General features: G+C 37.8%; 1 protein-coding gene across 1 annotated transcript in view; it reads right to left on the bottom strand.

Moving 5' to 3' along the window:
• Positions 1-24,597, bottom strand: part of Dhc93AB (Dynein heavy chain at 93AB) — a 1,274,973-nt gene that overhangs the window by 907,327 nt on the left and 343,049 nt on the right. Inside the window, exon 16 of the mRNA XM_090403805.1 lies at positions 9,256-9,435. Coding sequence (XP_090259931.1) covers positions 9,256-9,435 — 180 coding nt within the window. The remainder of the gene's footprint in view (positions 1-9,255; positions 9,436-24,597) is intronic.

Raw genomic sequence — 24,597 nt, 5'->3', positions numbered from 1 at the left:
AATATCCAGGAAAAGGAAAGTCACTAGTGGAGTGCCTCAGGGATCTGTTTTAGGGCCATTACTATTTAACTTGTATATTAATGATATTGGCGAAGATTTGGATGGAGATATTCAGTTGTTTGCAGATGATGAAAAGTTGGGACGAACCATAAAGAGTAGTGAAGATGTTGTGGCCTTGCAAGAAGACTTGAATAAATTGAGTGATTGGGCAAGAAAATGGGGATGTGAGTTCAATGTTACAAAATGTAAGGTTTTAAAATTTGGAAAACAAAGATGGGATGCAGAATTTATGCTTGGTGAGAATATATTGTTGGAAGTAGAGGAAATAAGAGATCTGGGAGTGATAGTGGATAAGGATCTAAAATTTAGGGGACACATCGCCAAAATTGTGAAGACAACACAAAGACTTCTGGGAATGATGAGGAGGACACTGACATGTAGAAGTAGGGAGGTTCTTGTTCCATTGTATAAGGCTTTGATTAGGCCACACATGGACTATTGTGCCCAGATTTGGTCACCTGGTTTTCAGAAGGATGAAGAGATGTTGGAAAGGGTCCAAAGTCGACTGACTAAGGTAGTTTCTGACCTCTGGAATGTCGAGTATGAGGAAAGATTGAAAAGATGTAATTTGCAGAGTCTAGTGGAGAGAAGGAAGAGGGGAGATATGATAGAGACTTACAAGTTGGTAAGGGGTTGTTATAGGATCAATGGTGGAGAAGTTCTACAGAGAATAGTGGGAGATCAGGAGAGAGAGAACCAGAGGTCATCCCTGGAAACTGTATAAAGAGGGTGTGAGTAGGGGAGTGAGAGGCAGGTTTTTTTCATGCAGAGTTGTGAATGATTGGAATGCCTTGCCTGAGAGTGTGGTGTCTGCAGGGAGTTTGAATGTGTTTAAGACCCGGTATGATGAGATGTGTGTGTGAGATAAAAGGACCTCCTAGATGAGTCTTTGACTCCATGAGGTCTTGTTTAATAATAATAATAATAAATACTGATTAATTTTAATGATATAAATAGAATAAGAACACAGACTGATAAGAAAATAACTATTTATTGACTTATTGCTAATATTTTGCTGGTATCTATCCAGCATCTTCAGAGCACAAAAAACAGTTTCTCACAGTACATGAAACGAAAACAATCTGGTATAACAATGGGACTAGTTTGAATAATTGTAATGTACAACACAAAGACTAAAGTCCTAATTAGGCACCATCTATGTTGAAGGAAAAAAAACACAGAGAAAGCAGGACATTACTTAGGTCTTAAGAGATCTGTCTCCCAAATCCTTGGCAAATTTATACAGCCACACTTGTCACCAAGCACAGCTGTATAAATTTGCCAAGATATATCAACCAGATATATGTAACATGGTGTACAGTGCTATTATTACACTGAATAAGGAGATGGCAGTGAATGAGAATGAGGTTGAAGAGCTGTTGCATAACTTGGATAAGAAATTGCAATGGATAGACTATCAGCATGTATGGATGTAAAGGAATGTTCAGCCAAACTGGCTATCCCCCCCCTTTGATTTGTATAATTTGAGTCTTAGCTCCGAAAATATTCCACAGAAATGGAAAAAATATGCGATAATCCTATTGCACAAGGGAAGCAAAAAGACAGAGATCTCTAATTATTGACCTATCAGTATCTCTGGAATAATTGTAAAGATTTAGAAGAGATGGTAAGAACTTGTATACAGAAATGGGTGGACAAACAACATACTTGCAGGAAACACGAGTTTACTAAAGGAAGGCCATGTTTAGGCAATCTGCTTATTTCAGGAGAGATATCAGAGAGTAGTTCATTCAGGAGTAGAGTCCAAAAGTAGGCCTGTGACTAGTGGCATGCTGCAGGATTCTGTTCTAGGACCCACTGTTTACTTTGTACATTAATAACATAGGAAAAGATAAGAGGAACTGTTCAGTTATTTGCCTATGATGCAAAGTTGAGTAGAGCAATAGTTAATACTGATGATGTCAAAATTTTGCAGGATGATTTAAATAGATTGGCTGACTGAACAAAGGAGAATGGATTTCAGTTTAATGTGGAAAAGGGTAAGGTTATGCATTCTGGGGTGAGAAGATTACCAGCTGTATACCAGATTGGTGGAAATGTACTCCAGGAAATTGCCGAAGCCTGAGACTTGGGAGTGTTAGTGGATAGGGGATTAAAGTTTAGCGGGCACATAGCAAAAGTGGCTAAAGCAGCTCATCAGATCACTTGGTTACTGAAGAATACTTTGACGAGCAGAGACAAGCAAGTTATTGTTCCTTTTTATCGAGACTTGATAAGACCCCATCTTGACTACTGTGTACAGGTCTGGGTGCCAGGGTTTCTTGGTGATGAGGAGGAGAGGATCCATAGGTGAGTGACCAAGCATTCATTCATTCCATAGCAAGTCTATGGAATGAAACCTTAAGAACAGGTTGAGGATTTGTGGGTTACAGAAACTGGTTGATAGGTGGAAAAGGGATGATATGATTGAGATATAAATTACTAAGGGTCTTTTTACAAGATAAATGAAGAAATTTTTTCTTCATTTATCTTGTAGATAAATTCCCAACATTTTCATCACTCCTTTTGCTGTATAGATAATGTGCATGTGCCAACTACCGGTAGAGTTAGAAAGTATAGACAGAGGAGGGAGGAATTCTTTAAAAGCACATGCATTGCTAGTATTACGATTGCTACTGTTCAATAAATATTAATACTCCTACCTCAATTTTGTTATTACATTTGATTTACCTCTCATACCTTTCAAATGTATACCACACATGTTCATTTTTAACAAATTTGGACTTTTTTTGTATAGATAACGAGTGTTATCTATAGAAAAATAAAGTATATACATAATGTGTGTGTATATATATATATATATATATATATATACATACATACATAACGTATATATATATATATATATATATATATATACACACACAAGGACAAGCTATATTACATTCCAAACAGCATACCAATGTGACAATCCTCTAGTGGAAAAAAAACTACATCAAAGCTATTTTCTATTTATAACATCATCAGAGAACAAATTCCTATAGATAGTATACCACAAAAGTGGTGGCTTAATTCATAATTTACCATGGGTGTTGTCATATTAGAGTTAAGATCCTAGTTGTGTTATTATTATTATTATTATTAAACAAGACCTCATGGAGTCAAAGACTCATCTAGGAGGTCCTTTTATCTTGCACACATCTCATCATACCATGTCTTCAACACATTCAAACTCCTTGCAGACACCACACTCTCAAGCAAGGCATTCCAGTCACTCACAACTCTGCACAAAAAAACCTGCCTCTCACTCCCCTACTCACACCCTCTTTATACAGTTTCCAGGGATGACCTCTGGTTCTCTCCTGATCTCCCACTATTCTCTGTAGAACTTCTCCACCATTGATCCTATAACAACCTCTTAACAACTTGCAGGTCTCTAATTACATCTTTTCAATCTTTCCTCATACTCGACATTCCAGAGGTCAGAAACTACCTTAGTCAGTCACCTTTGGACCCTTTCCAACATCTCTTCATTCTTCTGAAAACCAGGTGACCAAATCTGGGCACAATAGTCCATGTGTGGCCTAATCAAAGCCTTATACAATGGAACAAGAATCTCCCTACTTCTACATGTCAGTGTCCTACGCATCATTCCCAGAAGTCTTTGTGTTGTCTTCACAATTTTGGCGATGTGTCCCCTAAATTTTAGATCCTTATCCACTATCACCCCCAGATCTCTTATTTCATCTACTTCCAACAATATATTCTCACCAAGCATAAATTCTGCATCCCATCTTTGTTTTCCAAATTTTAAAACCTTACATTGATGATAGCCGATGAACTGCAGCCAAGGAGAATTGAAGTTAAATTGCTGGATAATGAAATTAGCTTATTTGAGGCTATTTGGTGTGAAATTGAGACTAGCAGAACAAAATATACAGTTGGGTGCTGCTATAGACCAGGTGATGGAATAGATGGTGGAGATAGTATGCATAAACAAATTGATGAAAGGAGTGGAAGGAGGGTAATTATTATGGGAGATTTCAACTATGGTAACATTGATTGGAAGGAGGAGAGGACACATGTGAGGAAGGAAATAGATTTTATTCAATTATTAAGGGATAGTTATCTGAGACAGCATGTAATTGAAAATACTAGGGGTGCGAGAGTGCTTGACCTGGTAATAGCATCTGAGAATTTGACTGTAATGAATATGATCATGTTGCTACCTATTGGTGAGAGTGATCATATTGATTAAGACAGGGTATATGTGGAATTATCATGCTGGTAAGTATGACAAGCTTAGGAGATTGCTTGGATCACTGCCATGGCATGTACAACTGCAAGGGCTGGATGTCGATAGAGCATGGGAAGAGGTCAAGGAGCATTTACAGGAGGTTATGGCTGATTGTATACCTAGGGTCCAAATAGTAAAACAAGTAGGGGTTAAATGGATGAATAACACCATTAAGCTTGAGCTGCAAAAAAAGAAACAACTGTGGAGGGAATTTAAAGAAAGAGGTGACCTGCAGGTACACGAACGGTATAAAGTGCAGGCCAGAAGGGTAACAAGTGTGGTAAAAAAAGCAAAAGCGGATTATGAAAGGAAACTAGCTATTCAAGCTAAAGAGAATCCCAAACAGTTCTTTCAATATGCTGCAAGCAAGAAAAAACTGTACACGATAAAATGATTTTAAGGAATGACGATGGTAAGGAGATCACTGAATCAGTCGATATGATGGAGTTATTGAGTGAGCACTTTGCAAAAGTATATCATCCAGGTGGTGACATTGAAAAAATGAAGGAACCATTAGTTTATACGGAAATTGTGATAAATGAAGTGGAGGTGAATAGTCTATTACAGAACCTTAATTTGAACACATCTGTGGGATTGGATGGTATACCGGCACGGGTCTTGCGTGAAGCAGCTAAAGAATTATCAGTGCCCTTGACCATGTTGTTTAATTTGAGTCTCGGGTCTGGTTTAGTCCCGAAGGTGTGGAAAGAGGGGAAAATAGTTCCACTGCATAAAGGAGGATCCAGGACTACGGTTGCAAATTACCGACCGATCAGCATATCAGGAGTCGTCAAGGTCTTGGAGAAAGTAGTCAAGGGAAAAATACAGGAATGGATTGATGAAAATGAGATACTGTACGGGGGACAGCATGGCTTTGTGAAGGGTAGATCATGCCTCAGTAACTTGCAGAAGTTTTATAACAAGGTGACGGCTGAACTGGATAAGGTTAATGGGTTTACAGTGATACTGTTGGACCTGGCAAAGGCGTTTGACAGGATACCAGATGAAATTCTGATCCGTAAACTATAATATTTGGGAATGGATATAGGATTGGTGAGATGGATAGGTGAGTGGTTGATGGAGAGATATCAAAGAGTAGTTTATTCAGGAGTAGAGTCCAAAACACGGCCTGTGACTAGTGGTGTGCTGCAGGGTTCTGTTCTTGGACCACTGCTGTTTATTTTGTTCATTAACGATATAGGGAAGGATCTAAGAGGAACAGTTCATTTGTTCACTGATGATGTAAAGTTGGATAGGGCGATAGTGAATGCATAAGATGTCAAAATCTTGCAGGACAACTTGGATAGATTGGAGTTCTGAGCTAAGGAGAATGGATGTCAATTTAATGTGACAAAATGTAAGGTTATGCATTTTGGGGTGAAAAGATTAGTAGCAGTATACCACATTGGTGGAACTGTACTCTAGGAGATTGATGAGGCCAGAGACTTGGGAGTGTTGGTGGATAGGGAGATGAAGTTTAGTGGGCACATTGCAAAAGTAGCTAAATCAGCTTATCAACTGACTTGGTTGTTGAAAAATACCTTGACGAGCAGAGACAAGCAAGTTATTGTACCTCTGTACCGAGCCTTGATAAGACCTCATCTCGACTATTGTGCCCGGATTTGGTCACCTAGGTTCCTTCTTGATGGGCAGGAGGTGGAGAGGATCCAGAGGCGAGTGACTAAGATGATAGCGGGTCTATGGAATGAACCATATGAGAACAGGTTGAAGATTTGTGGGTTGCAGAAATTAGTTGATAGGCAGAAAAGGGGAGATATGATTGAGACATTCAAATTGCTAAAGGGTTTCTATAGGATTAATTCAGAGGATATTTTTGAGATCAGGACTGGTGGTGGGAGAACTAGGGGACAACTATGGAAGCTGGGCAAGAGTGTGGTTAGCAGGGGTTTTAGAGCTTAGTTCTCTACTTTTAGAGTGGTAAATGAGTGGAATAAGCTGCTAGAGTCTGTTGTGGGTGCTATGACGGTGAGTGAGTTCAAGGCAAGGTATGATAGATACTGTGAGAATATCGTATAGTTGTGTGGACATGATGTTTAGGGCCTCCCTCGATGAGTCTAAGGACTCCGTAGAGTCGCCCATAATAATAATAATAATAATAATAATAATAAATAGCCAATTCAGCTGAACATTCCATTAGCAAATGGGCTGATATTCCATCTGTCCCTATCAACAAATTCTTATCCAGGTTATGCAATAGCTCTTCAACCTCATTTTCATGAACCTCTAACTCTTCATCCAATGTAGTAGTAGCACTATACACCATGTTACGTACACCTGATTGATATCTCTTATATTAATAATAATAATAATAATAATTAACTCGTAGACCAAAAGGTTATGTGAATAGAATATGTGTCATCCATATTCTTGGAATCATTATTGTTAAAATTAGGGTGGTTGATAAGAATTTCATTAGGGTGGTTGAAATTCTTATCACTCTGAAATTATAGCTGAAATAATTCTTATCAATGAAATTCTAAAAGCATCTCTGTAGTGTATTGAAAGAACGATGGTATGTTGCACCCTTCAATTGGAAAAGGCCTAAGTTCGATTCTCGTCATGATGAGAAGGATCTTTATATGGGTTTTTTCAATTGAAGATGAGTTAGCCGATCTCATACAGAGATAGCAGTGTTTTTTCTCTTGGAAACTCATTTTTTCATCACACATATAGATAAATCGGCTTTGAGTACACATGCAGTTTACAAACAAAAAATACTATTGGTGGTGGTAGGCAGTAGATGGCATTGGTATAGATGATAGTAGTGGCAGTTCGCTGTATTTGATGGATTAAGTGGAGGGGATGGACAGTTGTAGAGTAGGTGCCCTTCCTCGATGAGTCTTTGGACTCCTTGGAGGCCAAAGACTCATCAGATGCTTTGATCTTATAATCAAATCCAATATTGTCTATTTTATATTACTATAGTTACAATCTCCCATAATGATCACTATCTTTGTATTGTCACACTAATTAGCTTAAATATTTCTCACTTATTATCCTCCAGAAGAACCACATCCATATGTTTCTTTAGGAGGGAACTAAAGGTTAAAGAACTAATCTATGTTCTCTGGACTGTATCAACATTTCACTAAATATCCTGTCCTTCCCACCCTTACCTTGTGCCATAAATAAATAAATAAGTAAATAATACAGTATAAGCACAGTAATAAACTATAATGAAACTACAAAAAATTTGTACTGACAATACCAGTATATCATCAGTGTGTGGAAACAACAGCCAAGGTACACACAACAATCAGTTTACCAATTAAAAACAGTTTCTCCATGCTAGAAATTAATACTAATATTAATAAATAATATTAAAACTATTTTTTATGTCCCAAACTTTTTGGAAAAAGGGATAATTATTCTGATGCCTTCGTAACACAGTCAGTGGAAATGAAGCCCCTTCGGTCAGAAAGACCTAGGTTCAATTCCTGTCATGATATGGGAGTGGTGAGAGCAAGAACGGTCAATGAGTTTAAGGAGTGGTATGATAGACTTTGTGTTTCTTAAGGGAGGGGGGGGGGACCTCCCCTTGATGAGTCTTGACAGACTTTATGTTCTTAGGAAGGACCTCCTACGATGAGTCTTTTGACTCCATGGAGGCCTGAATAATAATAATAAGAAGAAGAATAAACCTTTATCTGGCTAACTCACCTTTATTCTCTTTTGAGTAAAGGTGAGTTAGCCAGTTTCATACAAAGGTAGAGAGTTTTTCACCCAGAAACGTGGATTTTACGTCCCTCAGAACAGGCAAACCGGCTCCGTAAACACGCATGGATCTACAGTCATTTACAGTCATAAAATACATACTTCATCTCTCATTAGGAGGGCTCAACCAATCTGAAGGGATGGGGAGGAAAGGGGGGAACCCCCATACAAAATAAATCTTGGAACAAGAGTCAATCAATGCCACAAGCTCTTTCCCATATTCCTGATAACCATGTTATACGTATATAAAAATAAAAAAATTAAAAAAAATAAGAACAGTATCAATAATCCCATACATATTAAAACTCTACCCAGATTTCAAAAGTCTCTGAAATACCACACATACTTCCATTTCCCAAGCCACTATTCCTGCACAAGATGATCCCTGCTACCTGCTACCTTGCTAACTCTAGTTTCTCTACCCTAACACTACTTGTTCCCAAAACAACAGACTTTCACAAATGCAATCTATGTACGGCTCCTCCTACTGTCAAATGCACTCCAAACATCCATATATTTCAGATTTCTCTCTTCCTACACATTTTCTCTGTCAAGGTATTCATTTTTGCTGTTCTCTTCCTCAGCTGAGTATCATCATACCTAGACAAATGATCACCATCCTCCTTCTCCCACTCTCCTGCTGAATAAGCTTCAGCATCATTCTCAAACCTTTCATTACCTGAAACTATACAGCACTAAATCAGAATGACAGCCTAGCCAAGTAGCTCAGCTACTTGTTTTTACTTTACTGGTTTCATAAAAAAGAGTTCACTAGTTTCTCATTCTACCCCAACAAGAACTGCTTTGGACATAAGAGCACAATTACATGATAATGCAAAATATCTAACAAACAATAAGCAAGACTGCCACAGTTTTTAAAATGCTTAAATAGCAACTTTTAGTTATCTACATTAATATTCTAGTTTGAGTTGCATTTTTTATTCATATTTAATAAATATCTTTCAGTTTCTTGATTCCTTGAATGATGAAGGTAGACTAGAACTGACTACCTAATGTTAAAATAAAATATTTTCAATAAATAAGTGGAATTATTACTTTTATAAGGATCAATGCGATTAAGAAAAACTAGATAAAAGTTAAAACAGATAAATACATATAATTCTGTTTCTTGTTTAATGATCAATTTATCTTTTTAACTGTTATATGCATAACTATTGTAACTGAGTATTATTCATATTTACAAGATAATCAGTATCAGCTTTGTGTTCTGCTACTCGAGGAATCAATGTTGACATTTGGAACATATCAGTAAGCAAGTCTTCAATAAGGTTATAATAGTTTCCCCACTGATTGGTATCTAATGGTGGAGTAAATGTTAGTTCCTGATTGATAAGCTCCATCCGAACTTCAAAGAGGGGTGCCTAAAGGGAAAATAATAACAATAATAAAAATTATGAAATTTCACTACTTAAAAGAGTTGAACTACAAAGAGATACATATATTTATTTGTTATCAGTGATTATGTGATTAGGATATTTTATTAGTGATCATGTGATTACGATCTTTTATTAATGATCATGATTTATAATTACCCTTTACATACAACAAAGTACATACTTGTGGGGGAGGTGTTCAATTTCATTTGCTCAGGAAGGAAAAAACTGATTATGTAACTGAATGGAAAATAGAAACAGAAAAGTTAAATAGAAAATAAGCTTCCATTTAATGTGCAATAAGTTTATCATATACTTAAACAAGTAAAGTAGTTTACATATCTTAGCAGTCTCATTGTTGTCAAACCTTGACAACACAGAAAGAGTAAAATACAGATTTAACAAAGGATGGTCTGATATGAATAATTAAACTAAATATGAAAAATAACAGCATTTCAAAAAGCATTAAACTAAAACTCTATAAAATCATCATTATATCTACAGCAATGTATGGAGTCAAGGCATGAAGACTCAATCAGAAAGAAATACAGAAAATAAAACTATTCAAAATGAAATGCTTAAGAAATATTAAATAAGACTGACTGGTGAGAATACAAAACAAATGAGGAAGTCAAACCCGAATTAAACTATAGAGATGATATCATACCTGTAATTCTTAAACAACAATTAAGATGGGTTGGATACCTCCAGAGAATGTCCTTTAAGAGATTACCAAATATAGTCTTGAATGAAATCATTGGAGGAAGATAATCAAGAGGGAGACCAAAAAGAACTTAGCTGCAGTCTTTGAAGGGTCACAATTGTTGCTTCAGAGAGATGACAGAAATGGCCAGAGATAGAGATAGATGGCGACACTTTGTTTATAGGGGAATTTCATGTGATGTATTCTGGACTCAATGATGATGATGTAGTTTGTACTCGTTACCAAGAGTGCAAACCCCGTTATTCCCGCCGTCAAAACTCGTATGTTACTCGAACTGTTGAAACAGCTCACACCCTGCTACTCCCACCCCCTGACCATATCTCATCATATCCTTCCCCTTCTCCAAAAAATAGTTTCTATTCTTGTCCTCCCCTTCCAACTTGCCCCACCAATAATTCTCCCACATTGCTCTACCCCCCCACTTTTTAACCACCACCACCCTTCCTTCCTTCCTTCCTTTAACTATCACCACACGTTGGGATGCCGCTGAATAAGGAGACAGCCAGTAACATCCTACAAAGGTATGTCCGAATTTTCTCTCTGACATTCTTCACATCTATATATGTAAAACTTCAGTAATGCCCTAAAATTGAGTAAAAAGGGGCACTGCTAAACAAAAGAGGCTAAATAGCCATAAAATTAATATTACTGAAGGATGACTGAAAGGGAGGAGGGGGGGAATGTGGAGAAAGAGATTTGGGAGAATTGCGGGTAAGACACAAGGCACGTGAAATTTAAAAACTGGGTTTTAACGGCGTGTGGTGAATTCTTTGGGAAGAAAGTGAAAGACAGAAATTGGGGGGGGGGGGGGGAGAGAAGGATAGAATATGATGAAAAAAGATTAGGGGTGGGAGTGACAGGGTGTGAGCTGTTTCGACTGTATGTCATCTTCAGAGCTGGTGGGAAAAGTGAGTGATATGACTTGAAATAATTAAATAATTAATGCAATGCAATTTTTTATATCCTTAGCTTAATGTTATCAGCCAGTTATTGTTATCGAAAAGCAACTGTCCCAAAGCGATCAAAATAAGCGACGTCTACTGTATCATAAAGAAAGGATCAAAGGATTGTCATATATCATTGTATGGGGACTTGATCATTAGAGGTGTGATGACTAATAAAGTGCACAAAACATGCTTTCTGGTTGAAACAATTAAACAATAACTGATGCACTGCAGAAAAGGAAAGACCACATGTCAAAATAAGTGGTAGCATTGGGCATGACTTACTTGGAGAGAAAAAGAATGTTGATAGAGACTTGAGGACGTTGTTGCAGAAGGTAAAAAAGAATAGTGTTGGGAAAGTCATAGGCGTGCTGATATAAAAACAGTGAATTGAGAAGGAGAGCAGACAGAGATAATGAATAGTAAGGTGGCTGAGTTGTGTGATGCAAAGGGGTTCAATTTGTAAATCTATAAAGTGAATTTGAAGGGAAGTTGGAATGGTTTAAAGTTGATAAATTACATTTGAATGGGTTTGGTGTTGGGTATTTAGAAAGGCTATTGTTTTCTAAGAAGGCACAAAGTCAAGAAGTTAATCTAATAAATGATCAGAATCTACTTGTAAAGCAGAATAGCACAAATAAAAAGATTATACAACAGGAGGAAGAGTGATATGAGGTTGAAGATGTGGTTGCAGCAGCACAAGATGATGGTGCTAGTAGAATGGCCTGAAACAAACAGGGATTGTTATGTTTGTACACAAATGTAAGGAGAACACAAATGAAACAAGAGAGTTGAGTTTGTTGCATTGACTAAGTCAGAATGACCACAGATAACTGGAATAAGTGAAACTTGGTTGGCTGAGGAGGGATGTGATGTCAGGAATAGAAATAGAAGGATATATCATTTTCTGGAAGGATAGAAATGTGAAAAGAAAAGGGGGAGCGATGTTAATGATTACAGAAGAACTGTGTCCACAAAGTGTGGAAGTTGATAGTGCATGTTATGAATTTTGAATATGTGTGTTGTGAAGTTGAAATAAACAAATTAGTATATCTGACAGCATGCTGTTATAGGCCATGGAATGCAGAGAATACTGATTATGAAATGTTTAGGCAAATTAGTTTGCCATATAAAAAGATGATGATCCTGATGGGTGACTTTAATTGCAGGAATAAATATATAATGGAAGGAGAAGATAGTGTATGAGAACAATGGGAGTGAGTGTGTGGAATTTCTGAGAGATAAGTATCTTAAGCAGCATGTGATTGAAGCAACTAACGGCTTTAATGTTTTGGATTTGATGATAACTTCACAAGATAACTTAGTTGTTAATGAGGTGTTGACACTGCCGTGGTTTGGTGAGAGTTATCATGAGGTATTTGTTTGGGAAGAGATGAAACAAGAAAAGGTTACTGCCAAAATTGGATATATGTGGAAGTATAAAGCAGATGATTATAAGAAGTTCTGTGGTCAGTCAGCATCCATACACTCAGTAGATGAGCTGAGTGGAAAAGATGTTGACAATGCATCGAATATCACATGGCAGTATCTGACAAAAGCAATGTATAACTGCATACGAAGGATTTAGTGAGTAAATAGAATGAGAAATAGAGTGAAATGAATGAAGAGTGAAATCAAGCAAGCTGCTGGAAAAGAAAATGGTATGGAGGAGGTACAAGACAGTTGGTGGTGATTAGATTCATGAAGAGTATAAAGTGTAGGCTAGAAAGGTGAGGAGCATGGTAAAGAAAGAAAAGGTGCAGTACGAGAGAAGATTCACTGGTCAGTCCAAGGTTAACTCAAGGGAATTTTTTTGCTATATAGCAAACAAGAGAAAGAATAATTATGGCTGGTTAACACTGGTGTTAACCAGCCATAATTATTATGTCATGGCAGCAGAATAACAGTTGCAAAGGATATAGTGGAATTATTGAATGTCCACTTTATCAACGTATATCATACTGGTGTAAATGATGCTATGCAATATATAGAAGAGAGACAGCAAGTATTAGGAGAATTGGAAGCGAGAGAATCAGAGGTATATCAGATGTTGGTTGCGTTGGATGTGAATAAAGCTGTGGAAATAGATAACTAATCACCACATATTCTTAAAGAATGTGAACTACAGTTAGCCATGCCCTTGATGTGGTTATTTAATGAAAGTCTTGCAGTAGGTAGTGTTCCTAAGGAGTGGAAAGAAGACAAAATGGTACCACTCCATTAGCATGGTTCTAGGACAAGTCTTCAACTATAGACCAGTCTGTATAACTGCAGTTGTGGTCAAGGTATTGGAGAAATTGGCAAATAATATAATAAATACAGGATTGGGTTTATGGACATAGCATTTGTTATGATGGTCAGCATGGATTTGTCAAGAGCAGTTCCTGTTTTAGCAATTTACTTGCATTTTATGAGAAGGTAACAAGTATGTTAGATAAGAGAAAATCATATACAGTGATATTCTTGGACTTTGAAAAAGTGTTTGATAGATTACCACATGATTTGGAAAACAAAGATGGGATGCAGAATTTATACTTGGTGAGGATATATTGTTGGAGGTGGAGGAAATATGAGATATGGGAGTGATAGTGGATAAGGGTCTGAAATTTAGGGGACACAGCCAAAATTGTGAAGACAACACAAAAGCTTCTGGGAATGATGCGGAGGACACTGACGTGTAGAAGTAGGGAGATTCTTGTTCCATTGCATAAGGCTTTGATTAGGCCACACATGGACTGTTGTGCCCATATCTGGTCACCTGGTTTTCAGAAGGATGAAGAGATGTTGGAAAGGATCCAGAGGCAACTGACTAAGGTAGTTTCTGACTTCTGGAATGTCGAGTATGAGGAAAGATTGAGAAGATGTAATTTGCAGAGTCTGGTGGACAGGAGGAAGAGGAGGTGAGATATGATAGAGACCTACAAGTTGGTAAGGAGTTATTATAGGATTAATGCTGGAGAGTTTCTGCATAAAATGGTGGGAGATGGGGGAGAACCAGTGGTCATCCCTGGAAACTGTATGAAGAGGGCATGAGTAGGGGAGTAAGAGGAAGGTTTTTTTTTCCATGCAGAGTTGTGAATGATTGACATGCCTTGTCTGAGAGTGTGGTGTCTGCTCATCATACTGTGTTTAAGACTCCACGAGATCTTGGGGTAATAATAATAATAATAATAAATTGGTGTACAAGATGAAGAGGATTGGAATAGATAATATATTGGTATATTATCTATAGACAGGTACAAATATGATAATAATATGATAATATTAAAGTACTATCCAGTACCTTAACCATAATGAGATACTGATAATTCTATTTGCCAGCTGTTGGTGTATCCTTTATGCTACAAAATCATTCTGCTCTTCTTACACTTCCTTGGGAACTTCTAAGAGTCGAGACTTATAATAAACTGAGTCAGGAGTACTGCTAAATTTCTTGTACATTCTCATAATGCATGGCCAAATTCCATTCAGTCCTGTGGCTGTATTCACAGTGATATTTTCTAATAAGTTAAGCACCTCTAGTTTGCCTATTTCTATTCTTATGATGGTCTTAGACACACTGAAAACTACAACATTTTCACCTAGATGATACATGTTTACAAAATGATCACTCAGTAATTTTATCTACTCTTGCCACCTCCCTACTAACAACACTGAAAAATTATCCTTTTATAACCATTATTCCTCTTTTTGGCAATATATAGTGAAAGAACTTTGGTCTGCTCTGATAATTTCCTCTCATAATCTTATTTTGCTTCCTTACCATTCTAGTCACCCTTCTTTCCTGTGCTTTGCATAGAATATGAGCATGCTGATTATTTTTTTTCTTTAAATTCCCTATGCAATGTTTTATTTTTGGTAGTTTCTTGTAAAGATGCTGCTCATCCATTTAACTCAGATATAGTTTGTTCTCCCTAGAATGAGTACGTAGTCGATACTGTTTCCCTCCAATACTCCCTAACCTAACATGCACTACTGACACCCATCCCTTGCAATTGTTTATGCTACAGGACAGTTGCTCCTGTTTTGACATAATCAACAGCTCTCTCTCTCTCTCTCTCCCTCACACACACACACACACACACACACACACACACACACACACACACACACACACACACACACACACACACACACACACACACACACATCACTTTTAAAGTAATAACTCCCCCTCTGTTGCATGCTGTTTTATGTAATTATCCCTTAGTAACTGTAGAAAATCCATTTTCATAATGCCATGCAACCTTTCCTCTCTCACTCTCCAATCTATGTTCCTGGAGTTTAAATACTTCATAATAATTGCTCGATATCTGCATTCATTTGTGCTAATTTGAGGGCGCTAGTGGGCCAAGCGCTGTAGACGCGATTTGAAGAGCTCCTGATTCAGATAAGTTTTACCTAGGAATAATTAAGTATATATGCGTAATTGTTTAAGTAAGAGCGGCTGTAAACGTTGTATGCTACCGATATTATTAGTGTGGGGTTTTTTTTCTTGCCTAAACTAAATTACGAAATCGTTATTATTAGACCTAGTAACCTGCAGAGAAAAAAAAAAAATGGCAGCAGCATTGTCATTCCATGATTTTAATTTAGATTTCAGTCGTTTCGTTAAGTGTGAGGTCTGTTATATGTATTCCTTTGATTACATAAATGATTTGTGGATGTTTAGTGCGGATGGAAGAAGGGTGTGTGTGCGAAGTGTGACCTGAACGAGGAACTGATGAATGCGAATATGAAATTGATGACAGAAAGTGCTAGTACCGATTGTGTCGCAAGTGCACGTTTGAAAGAGAAGGATGGTAGGAAAGACAGGCGAAAAAATGTTAAAACATCAGGAAAAAAGAAAAAGAGCGATTTGGCAACCGTAACAGATGTTAAAAGGGACGAAAGTGAGGTGGAAAGAAACGAAATTGAGAGAACAAATGAAAGTAGAAATGGCATGATGCAGAAATCGCAAGTAAAAAAAATCGAAAGAATAAATGATAGCGAAAAAAGAATGAATGATGGCGAAAGTTGGACGCATGTTGGAACGAAAGTACTGAACTAAAGACAGATGAATGACAAGTAAAAGTGAGAAGAATGACAGCGAAGGTTGGACGCATGTTGGTCCAAAAGTGCAGAAACAAAGAAAGATAAATGAGAATGAAAGTGAGAAGAATGACAGTGAAAGTTGGACGTATGTTGGACCGAAAGTACGGAAACAAAGAAGGATGAATGAGAGGGAAAGTGAAAAGAGGGGGGTCGAGAGTTAGAATGTTAGAAAGATTTAATGATAGAGAGAATGTGTTGCAAGGTTTGGAAGGTGAATTGGATTGGATGAAGCAAGAAATGAAATGGATGCAGAATGAAATTAAGATAATTCAGGTCAAAACTATTAAAATAAATCATGATGGCATGAAAGAGTTAATGAAAGATGAGCGAGTGGCATTGTATGGCGACTCCATTATTAAAGGTGTGGTAGAGGATAAAATGCACAAGGTATGTTTTCCAGGCGGTAAAATGAGTAAAGTGATTGAGGCATTGAATAAGAGGCGGGAGCGAGCAAAAGAGTTAATTGTATTAATTGGTACAAACGATTTGAGAGAGAAAAAAGAGCATGTCAAAATGAATGTCAGGAGACTGCTTGGAAAGATAAAAGAGAATAGTGTGACAGGAAGGGTAGTCAGTGTGTTGCCTAGGTATGATTGTGGTGAAATGAGGTGGAGAGCAAGGATTATGAATGATATTCTGGCTGAAATGTGTGAGGAGATGGGAGTACAGTTTGTTAATGTGTGGAATGAGTTTGAGGGACAAAGTGAACTGTATGGGAGCGATGGACTGCATTTGAGTGGTTATGGTGTGAGTCGCTTGGAGAGACTACTGCTGGAAAGTAGAGAAGTGAATAGAGAGAATGAATCAGATCAAGAGGGGAGTGATGTGGAAGATCAGAAGAGTAAGACAGGAGAGATTGAAGAAGTGGAAATGAATGGGGAAGTGAGTGGTATGAGTATAGAAAATGAGAGAATGGGTGTGCAAGAGGAGCAGGGAAACGGGGATGCTCCAAGAGGAGGTAAGAGCATGTGTAGGCAGGAAAGTAATGGGATGACCAGGGATCAAGAGGAAACAGATGGAAGTGAAAAGAGTTCTAAAATGAAGAAGCAGAAAAGGAAATGGCCCCATTCCAGCATGGAGAGATCACATCGCGTGAGTGGTATCAGTGGAACTAGCTGTAGATCCAGAAATGAGTTGTTGTGTTTGTATACCAATGCTAGAAGTATAAGAACAAGGTGGATGAAATGGTTGCACTAATTGCGTCTGTGCACCCAGAGATTGTCGGAATAAGTGAGACATGGTTAGATGAGGGCGACATCCTTACAAGAATAGGGATGGAAAGGTATGATGTGTTTTGTGAGGATAGAAGGGGTAAAAAGGGAGGGGGGGAGTGCTATTGATGATAGAGAAAGAGTTATGTCCATACAAGGTAGAGATGCAAGAGGGAAATAGGGCCAGTGGTTTTGAGGCAGTATGGTGTGAGATAGAGGTAAATAGAATAAAATACTTGGTGGGATGTTGTTATAGACCTGGAAATGTGGATGGTGGTGATAGTGAAATGTATAGTCAAATAAGAAAAGGGTGATCATTATGGGTGATTTTAATTATGGCAATATAGACTGGAATGAAAAGATAGCAACTGGAAGTAAAGAAAATGAGTTTGTTGAGTTTTTGAGGGATAACTACCTCAGACAGTATGTAACAGAGGGCACACGAGGATTAAGGGTCTTGGATTTGGTCACCTCATCGGAGGATGTAATTATCAATGAGGTGTCAAATCATCCAACAATTGGTGAAAGTGATCATGGGGTGATTACTTGGGTGCTTGCCAGCAGTTCAAGGACCCCCTGTGAAAAAAGGGTATATGTGGAACTACAAGGGGGGTGGATTATGAAGAGCTCAGGAGACAGCTTGCAGGTGTAGCATGGAATGGGGAGTTAGCTGGAAAAGAGATCAATGCAGTTTGGGGGATTTTCAAAAACTATTTAGTAGATGCAATGTCCAAATGTATACCATGGGTGCGAAGGTTAAATAAGGTAGGTGTGAAATGGATGAATAAAGAGATTAAGCATGCAATACAGAGAAAAAGGGCATTGTGGAGGCATAAGAGAAGTGGAAGTAACCAATTTCATGAGGTCTACAAAGACCAGGCAAGGATGGTGACTTGGTTGGTGAGAGTAGCTATAGAGAGGTATGAACAGCAGTTAGCTAATGAAGCCAAAAACAATCCTAAGGAGTTCTTTCAAGATGTAGCCAGCAAAAGAAAGAATGATTATGGAAGGATGACATTGACTGGAAGAAATGGTATAAAGACAGCTGTTGCAGAATGTGTGGCAGAGATAATTAATGAGCAGTTCATAAAGATCTTTCAATCTTGTGAATGTGACTTCATGGAGAGAGTGAGAGCAGTTGATGATGGGGAGGAGAGACTGACTGTAAGTGAGCAAGAGGTGTTTGGGGAGTTGAGTAAACTAGATGTAAATAAGGCTGTGGGACATGATAACATATCACCACGTATTCTGAAGGAATGTGCCAGAGAGTTGACACTTGCCTTGACATATTTATTTAATACGAGTCTTGCACTTGGTCAAGTTTCTAAAGAGTGGAAGGAGGGCAAGATTGTGCCACTTCATAAAGGAGGTGATCGAACTCAAGCGTCAAACTATAGGCCTATCTGTGTGTCAGGTGTTGTGGTTAAGTTGTTGGAGAAGCTTGTGAGAACTAGGATCCAGAGTTGGGTTGACAACAATGGTATAATCTTTGATGGACAGCATGGATTTGCTAAAGGGAGGTCATGTTTTAGTAATCTACTTACTTATTACAATAAAGTGACTGCTTCCTTGGACAGAGGAGAAGGATACACAGTAATATACTTGGATTTCGCAAAAGCTTTTGCTAGAGAACCTCATGATAAGTTGCTAGTCAAACTAGAGCAGATGGGGTTGGATATTAGATTAGTGCATTGGACTGAAGACTGGCTATCTGATAGGTATCAACAAGTTGTGTATGGGAGTGCAATATTCAGGAAAAGGAAAGTCACTAGTGGAGTGCCTCAGCGGTCTGTTTTAGGGCCATTACTATTTAACTTGTATATTAATGATATTGGCGAAGATTTGGATGGAGCTATTCAGTTCTTTGCAGATGATGCAAAGTTGGGACGAACCATGAAGTGTAGTGAAGATGTTGTGGCCTTACAGGAAGACTTGAATAGATTGATTGATTGGGCATGGAAATGGGGATGTGAATTCAATGTTGCAAAATGTAAGGTTTTAAAATTTGGAAAACAAAGATGGGATGCAGAATTTATGCTTGGTGAGAATATATTGTTGGAATTGGAGGAAATAAGAGATCTGGGGGTGATAGTGGATAAGGTTCTAAAATTTAGGGGACACATCGCCAAAATTGTGAGGACAACACAAAGACTTCTGGGAATGATGCGGAGGACACTAACGTGTAGAAGTAGGGAGATTCTTGTTCCATTGTATAAGGCTTTGATTAGGCCACAAACGGACTATTGTGCCCAGATTTGGTCACCTGGTTTTCAGAAGGATGAAGAGATGTTGGAAAGGGTCCAAAGGCGACTGACTAAGGTAGTTTCTGACCTCTGGAATATCGAGTGTGAGGAAAGATTGAAAAGATGTAATTTGCAGAGTCTAGTGGAGAGAAGGAAGAGGGGAGATATGATAGAGACCTACAAGTTGTTAAGGAGTTGTTATAGGATCAATGGTGGAGAAGTTCTACAGAGAATATTTGGAGATCAGGGGAGAATCAGAGGTCATCCCTGAAAACTGTATAAAGAGGGTGTGAGAGGCAGGTTTTTTCGTGCAGAGTTGTGAGTGATTGGAATGCCTTGCCTGAGAGTGTGGTGTCTGAAGGAGTTTGAATGTGTTTAAGACACTGTATGATGAGATGTGTGTGAGATAAAAGGACCTCCTAGATGAGTCTTTGACTCCATGAGGTATTGTTTAATAATAATAATGATAATAATAATTTGCCAAAGCATGGTATCTGCATTTTTCTGTGAATCCCTAGGCTAAAGCAGAAAATACCTGCCACACCTATATCACACCAGGAAAGTCTAAAATATGCTATTTCCTTCAGCTCTGAACTCATCCTGCTTAGCTTCTTTTGTTCGCTGCAGTTCTATAGCTATCATCAGTAATACCCCCCCCCCTCCTTTCATCCTTTTCCTGTATCCTCCCTGAAAATACAAAACACTTTACAATCTCTCCCTGTAAAATCATCTTCTGCAAAACTAATTTCACTCAAAATATCTGATAATTTTTGAAAAATCATATCATCAAATCATCATGCATATCAAGAATTAAGGCCTAGCATGGCCTGTTCTGGCCTTATAAGTCATCGTTGAATCGTTTAAGAGGACGTCTCCTCGTTTTCTTTTTCCTAATGGCTTGTACTTTAAGGCTTGTTTTGGTAATATTTCGGTTTTCATTCTTTGAATGTGTTCCATCCATTTATGTTTATATTCTTTAAATTTTTCTATTACTGGTTCTTGGTTTAATTCTTTCATAATATCTTCGTTTCTTTTGTGACCAAATAGGGTACATTTTGCAGTTTTTCTCATAAACTTCAATTCTGCTGTCGTTAATCTTTGTTTGTCTTTTTGTTTTATTGTCCAGATTTCTCTTCCATACATTAATACTGGTAGGGCTAATGTATTGTATACTTTTAGTCTGGTTTGTTTTTGAACTAGGTTTGGTTTAAATATTGAGTTAATTACACTTGTTATTTTAAAATATTTTGCAATTTTTACGTTTATATTTTTTTCATTTTCATATGTGATCATACATCCTAGGTAGTTAAATGAATTCACCTGTTCTAAGATCTTGTTATCTAGTACTATTTTAGTTCTTGCTGGATTTTGTCCTTTAAAGGTCATAGTTTTTGATTTTTCCATTGAAATTATCATACCATAATCTTTGGATATATCATTTAGATCTAAAATAGCTTTCTGTAAGTTATCTTCAGAATTTGTAATTATTATTTGGTCGTCTGCAAAGAGGAGGGTGTTTAAGTTAACTGTGGGTGAAAGTTTAATTCCTTGAAGTAAACTTTTACTCCATTTTATTATTATTTCATTTAAGTAGATATTAAAAAGAGTTGCTGAGAGGGGACATCCCTGTCGGACCCCTTGGTTTATCTCTCTTGTATATGATAGCTCATGATTTAATCTTATTTGTATTTGATTATTTTCATATATACTTATGACAGCTTTTAGGATATTATTTGGTATTTGTCTTTCTTTTAATATGTTAAATAATATGTTTCTTTTAACTTTGTCAAATGCTTTTTCAAAGTCAATAAATGCAATATGTGTTTCTAAATTATATTCTCTTCTTTTCTCTATTATTAATTTTAAGCAAAAGGCCGGGTCTATACATGATCGTCCTTTTCTAAATCCATTCTGTACTTCTAGAATAAAGTTTTCGGAATATTTCATTAGTTTGTTATTTAAGATTCTGCTATATATTTTGTAACAGGAATTTAGTATACTGATACCTATATTTTGAAAGTTTATTTTTCACTTGGTTAGAATATAATAAATTTAGTTTAATCCTTTATCCAAGTGCGAGCAAACAAAGTTTGCGCCGGAAAATATCTTCAGGACTGGAGTAAGGTGGTGCAACACCGGGACGACTCCTTGCAAAGGTGGAGCAAGATACTATCGGTTCTATCTCAGTATCTCCCATAATGCAAAACACATCTCCTTGTGGATATGTTTAATGTTATGCATTAACCATTTGGCAACTCCTATAGGTAGAGATGACCTTGCTAATACTTCTGGCTGGTATCTCCACTTGGGCCAGCCTCCCAATGAAGAGACCTCAATAAAGGTCGAAACTAGTCTGGGTACTGGCCCTTCCCTTAATGTATAACATTAAACATATCCGCAAGGAGATGCGTTTTGCATTATGGAAGACACTGAGATAGGAGTGATAGTAGCTTGCTCCACCTTTACAAGGAGTTGCTCTGGTGTTGCACCACCTTACTCCAGTCCTGAAGATATTTTCAGGTGCAAACTTTGTTTGCTCACACTTGGATAAAGAATTAAACTAAATTTATTATATTCTAACCAAGTGAAAAATAAACTTTCAACATCTTTCTCTAAATCCAGAGTAATTTTTTAAAAAGGTGGCGCACCATTTGGCAACTCCTATAGGTAGAGATGACCTTGCTAATACTTCTGGCTGGTATCTCCACTTGGGCCTGGCTCCCACTGAAGAGACCTCAATAAAGGTCGAAACTAGTCTGGGTAGTGGCCCTTCCCTTAATGCATAACATTAAACATATAAGCAAGGAGATGTGTTTTGTATTATGTGAGAATACTGTGATAGGAGTGATAGTACTTGCTCCACCTTTGCAAGGAGTTGCCCTGGTGTTGCACCACCTTACTCCAGTCCTGAAGATATTTTCAGGTGCAAACTTTGTTTGCTCACACTTGGATAAAGAATTAAACTAAATTTATTATATTCTAACCAAGTGAAAAATAAACTTTCAACATCTTTCTCTAAATCCAGAGTAATTTTTTAAAAAGGTGGCGCACCATTTGGCAACTCCTACAGGTAGAGATGACCTTGCTAATACTTTTGGCTGGTATCTCCACTTGGGCCTGGCTCCCACTGAAGAGACCTCAATAAAGGTCGAAACTAGTCTGGGTAGTGGCCCTTCCCTTAATGCATAACATTAAACATATAAGCAAAGAGATGTGTTTTGTATTATGTGAGAATACTGTGATAGGAGTGATAGTACTTGCTCCACCTTTGCAAGGAGTTGACCTGGTGTTGCACCACCTTACTCCAGTCCTGAAGATATTTTCAGGTGCAAACTTTGTTTGCTCACACTTGGATAAAGGATTAAACTAAATTTATTATATTCTAACCAAGTGAAAAATAAACTTTCAACATCTTTCTCTAAATCCAGAGTAATTTTTTAAAAAGGTGGCGCACCATTTGGCAACTCCTATAGGTAGAGATGACCTTGCTAATACTTTTGGCTGGTATCTCCACTTGGGCCTGGCTCCCACTGAAGAGACCTCAATAAAGGTCGAAACTAGTCTGGGTAGTGGCCCTTCCCTTAATGCATAACATTAAACATATAAGCAAGGAGATGTGTTTTGCATTATGGGAGAATACTGAGATAGGAGTGATAGTATTTTGCTCCACCTTTGCAAGGAGTCGCCCTGGTGGTGCACCACCTTACAGATTTCGAAAAATGAACCATAGACTCAGCCCCACTCAAACCTTCTATCTGGCTAAGATATGTAGATGATGTGTTCTCTATTTGGCCTCATGGCCCAGAAACGTTAGACTCCTTCCTCAGTCATCTCAATAGCCTACATCCAAGAATCCAGTTTACTATGGAAAAGGAAAAGGACAATTGTTTACCCTTCCTAGACACCTTAGTCACACGCCTGTCTAATGATACACTTTCCTTCACTGTATACAGAAAACCCACATACACACAGGCAGATACATTCACAAACTCTCAAACCACCACCTCTGGCAACAATATGGCATCAACAAAACTCTTACCAAGAGAGCCTACAATCTTTGTTCCAGTGGAACCGCCCTCACTACTAAGCTTAACCACATAGAACTTTCCTCTCCAATGGCTACAGTGAACACAGTATCAAAAAAATAATCAATTCCTCACCCATTCCACGTCCCTCTCGTCAACAAGATTTTAAAAATGCCATCACCATACCCTACATCTGTTTCACTTCGGAAAAAATAGCCAAGATATTAAAAAAGTATAACCTACACACAGTATATAAGCCCTACCGCAAACTCGCTACCCTTATCTGTTCTACGAAAGATCAGCTCCCTCCTCTCTCTCTCTGCCTGGAGTTTACAGAGTACCCTGTTCCTGTAAGCTTGCGTACTTTGGACAGACAGGCAGATCAGCATCCATCCGCCTGGAGGAACACAAGTCGTACATTGTTAAACACAACTATGGACATTCAGGCTTGGCTGACCATGTTTTGGACACCACCCACAGAGTATCATGGAAGAAAACCACCATGCTCCACCACAGCAAATTCAAGAAAGAGAGACTTTTCTTAGAAGCAGCAGCAGCAGCTCTCAGACGAAATCTTAATAAATACGGTTGCATTAAGCTTCCGAAGATTTGGAAAACACTCATCACCAGAGGTCCCACCTTACATTCCAGGCCACCTACTACTGCCCTTAGAGGGCACTCCACCTAGACAGGACTTTAGTGTCACCCACGTGGTTGGGCTTAGTATTGTAAGTTTTTGTGTGCATGTTACATTAATTGTTTTGTAATCCCCGTAGATGTCCTAGTGACTAGGACGAAATATAGGAAGTATTAAATTCTATTTTAATTCTTTTTGAGTGTTGTAAAAAATCCATTAAACCTCCACATAAAGTGACAAATATCATATGAAAATAACCAAATAAAAATATA

The sequence above is a fragment of the Typopeltis vanoorti genome, chromosome 1, assembly GCF_054136105.1.
Source record: "Typopeltis vanoorti isolate ZY-2024b chromosome 1, IOZ_Tvanoo_1.0, whole genome shotgun sequence".
In the NCBI taxonomy this organism is placed as follows: domain Eukaryota; kingdom Metazoa; phylum Arthropoda; class Arachnida; order Uropygi; family Thelyphonidae; genus Typopeltis; species Typopeltis vanoorti.
Note: the sequence above shows the minus strand (reverse complement) of the source record. Positions and strands in the feature narration are given on the sequence as shown.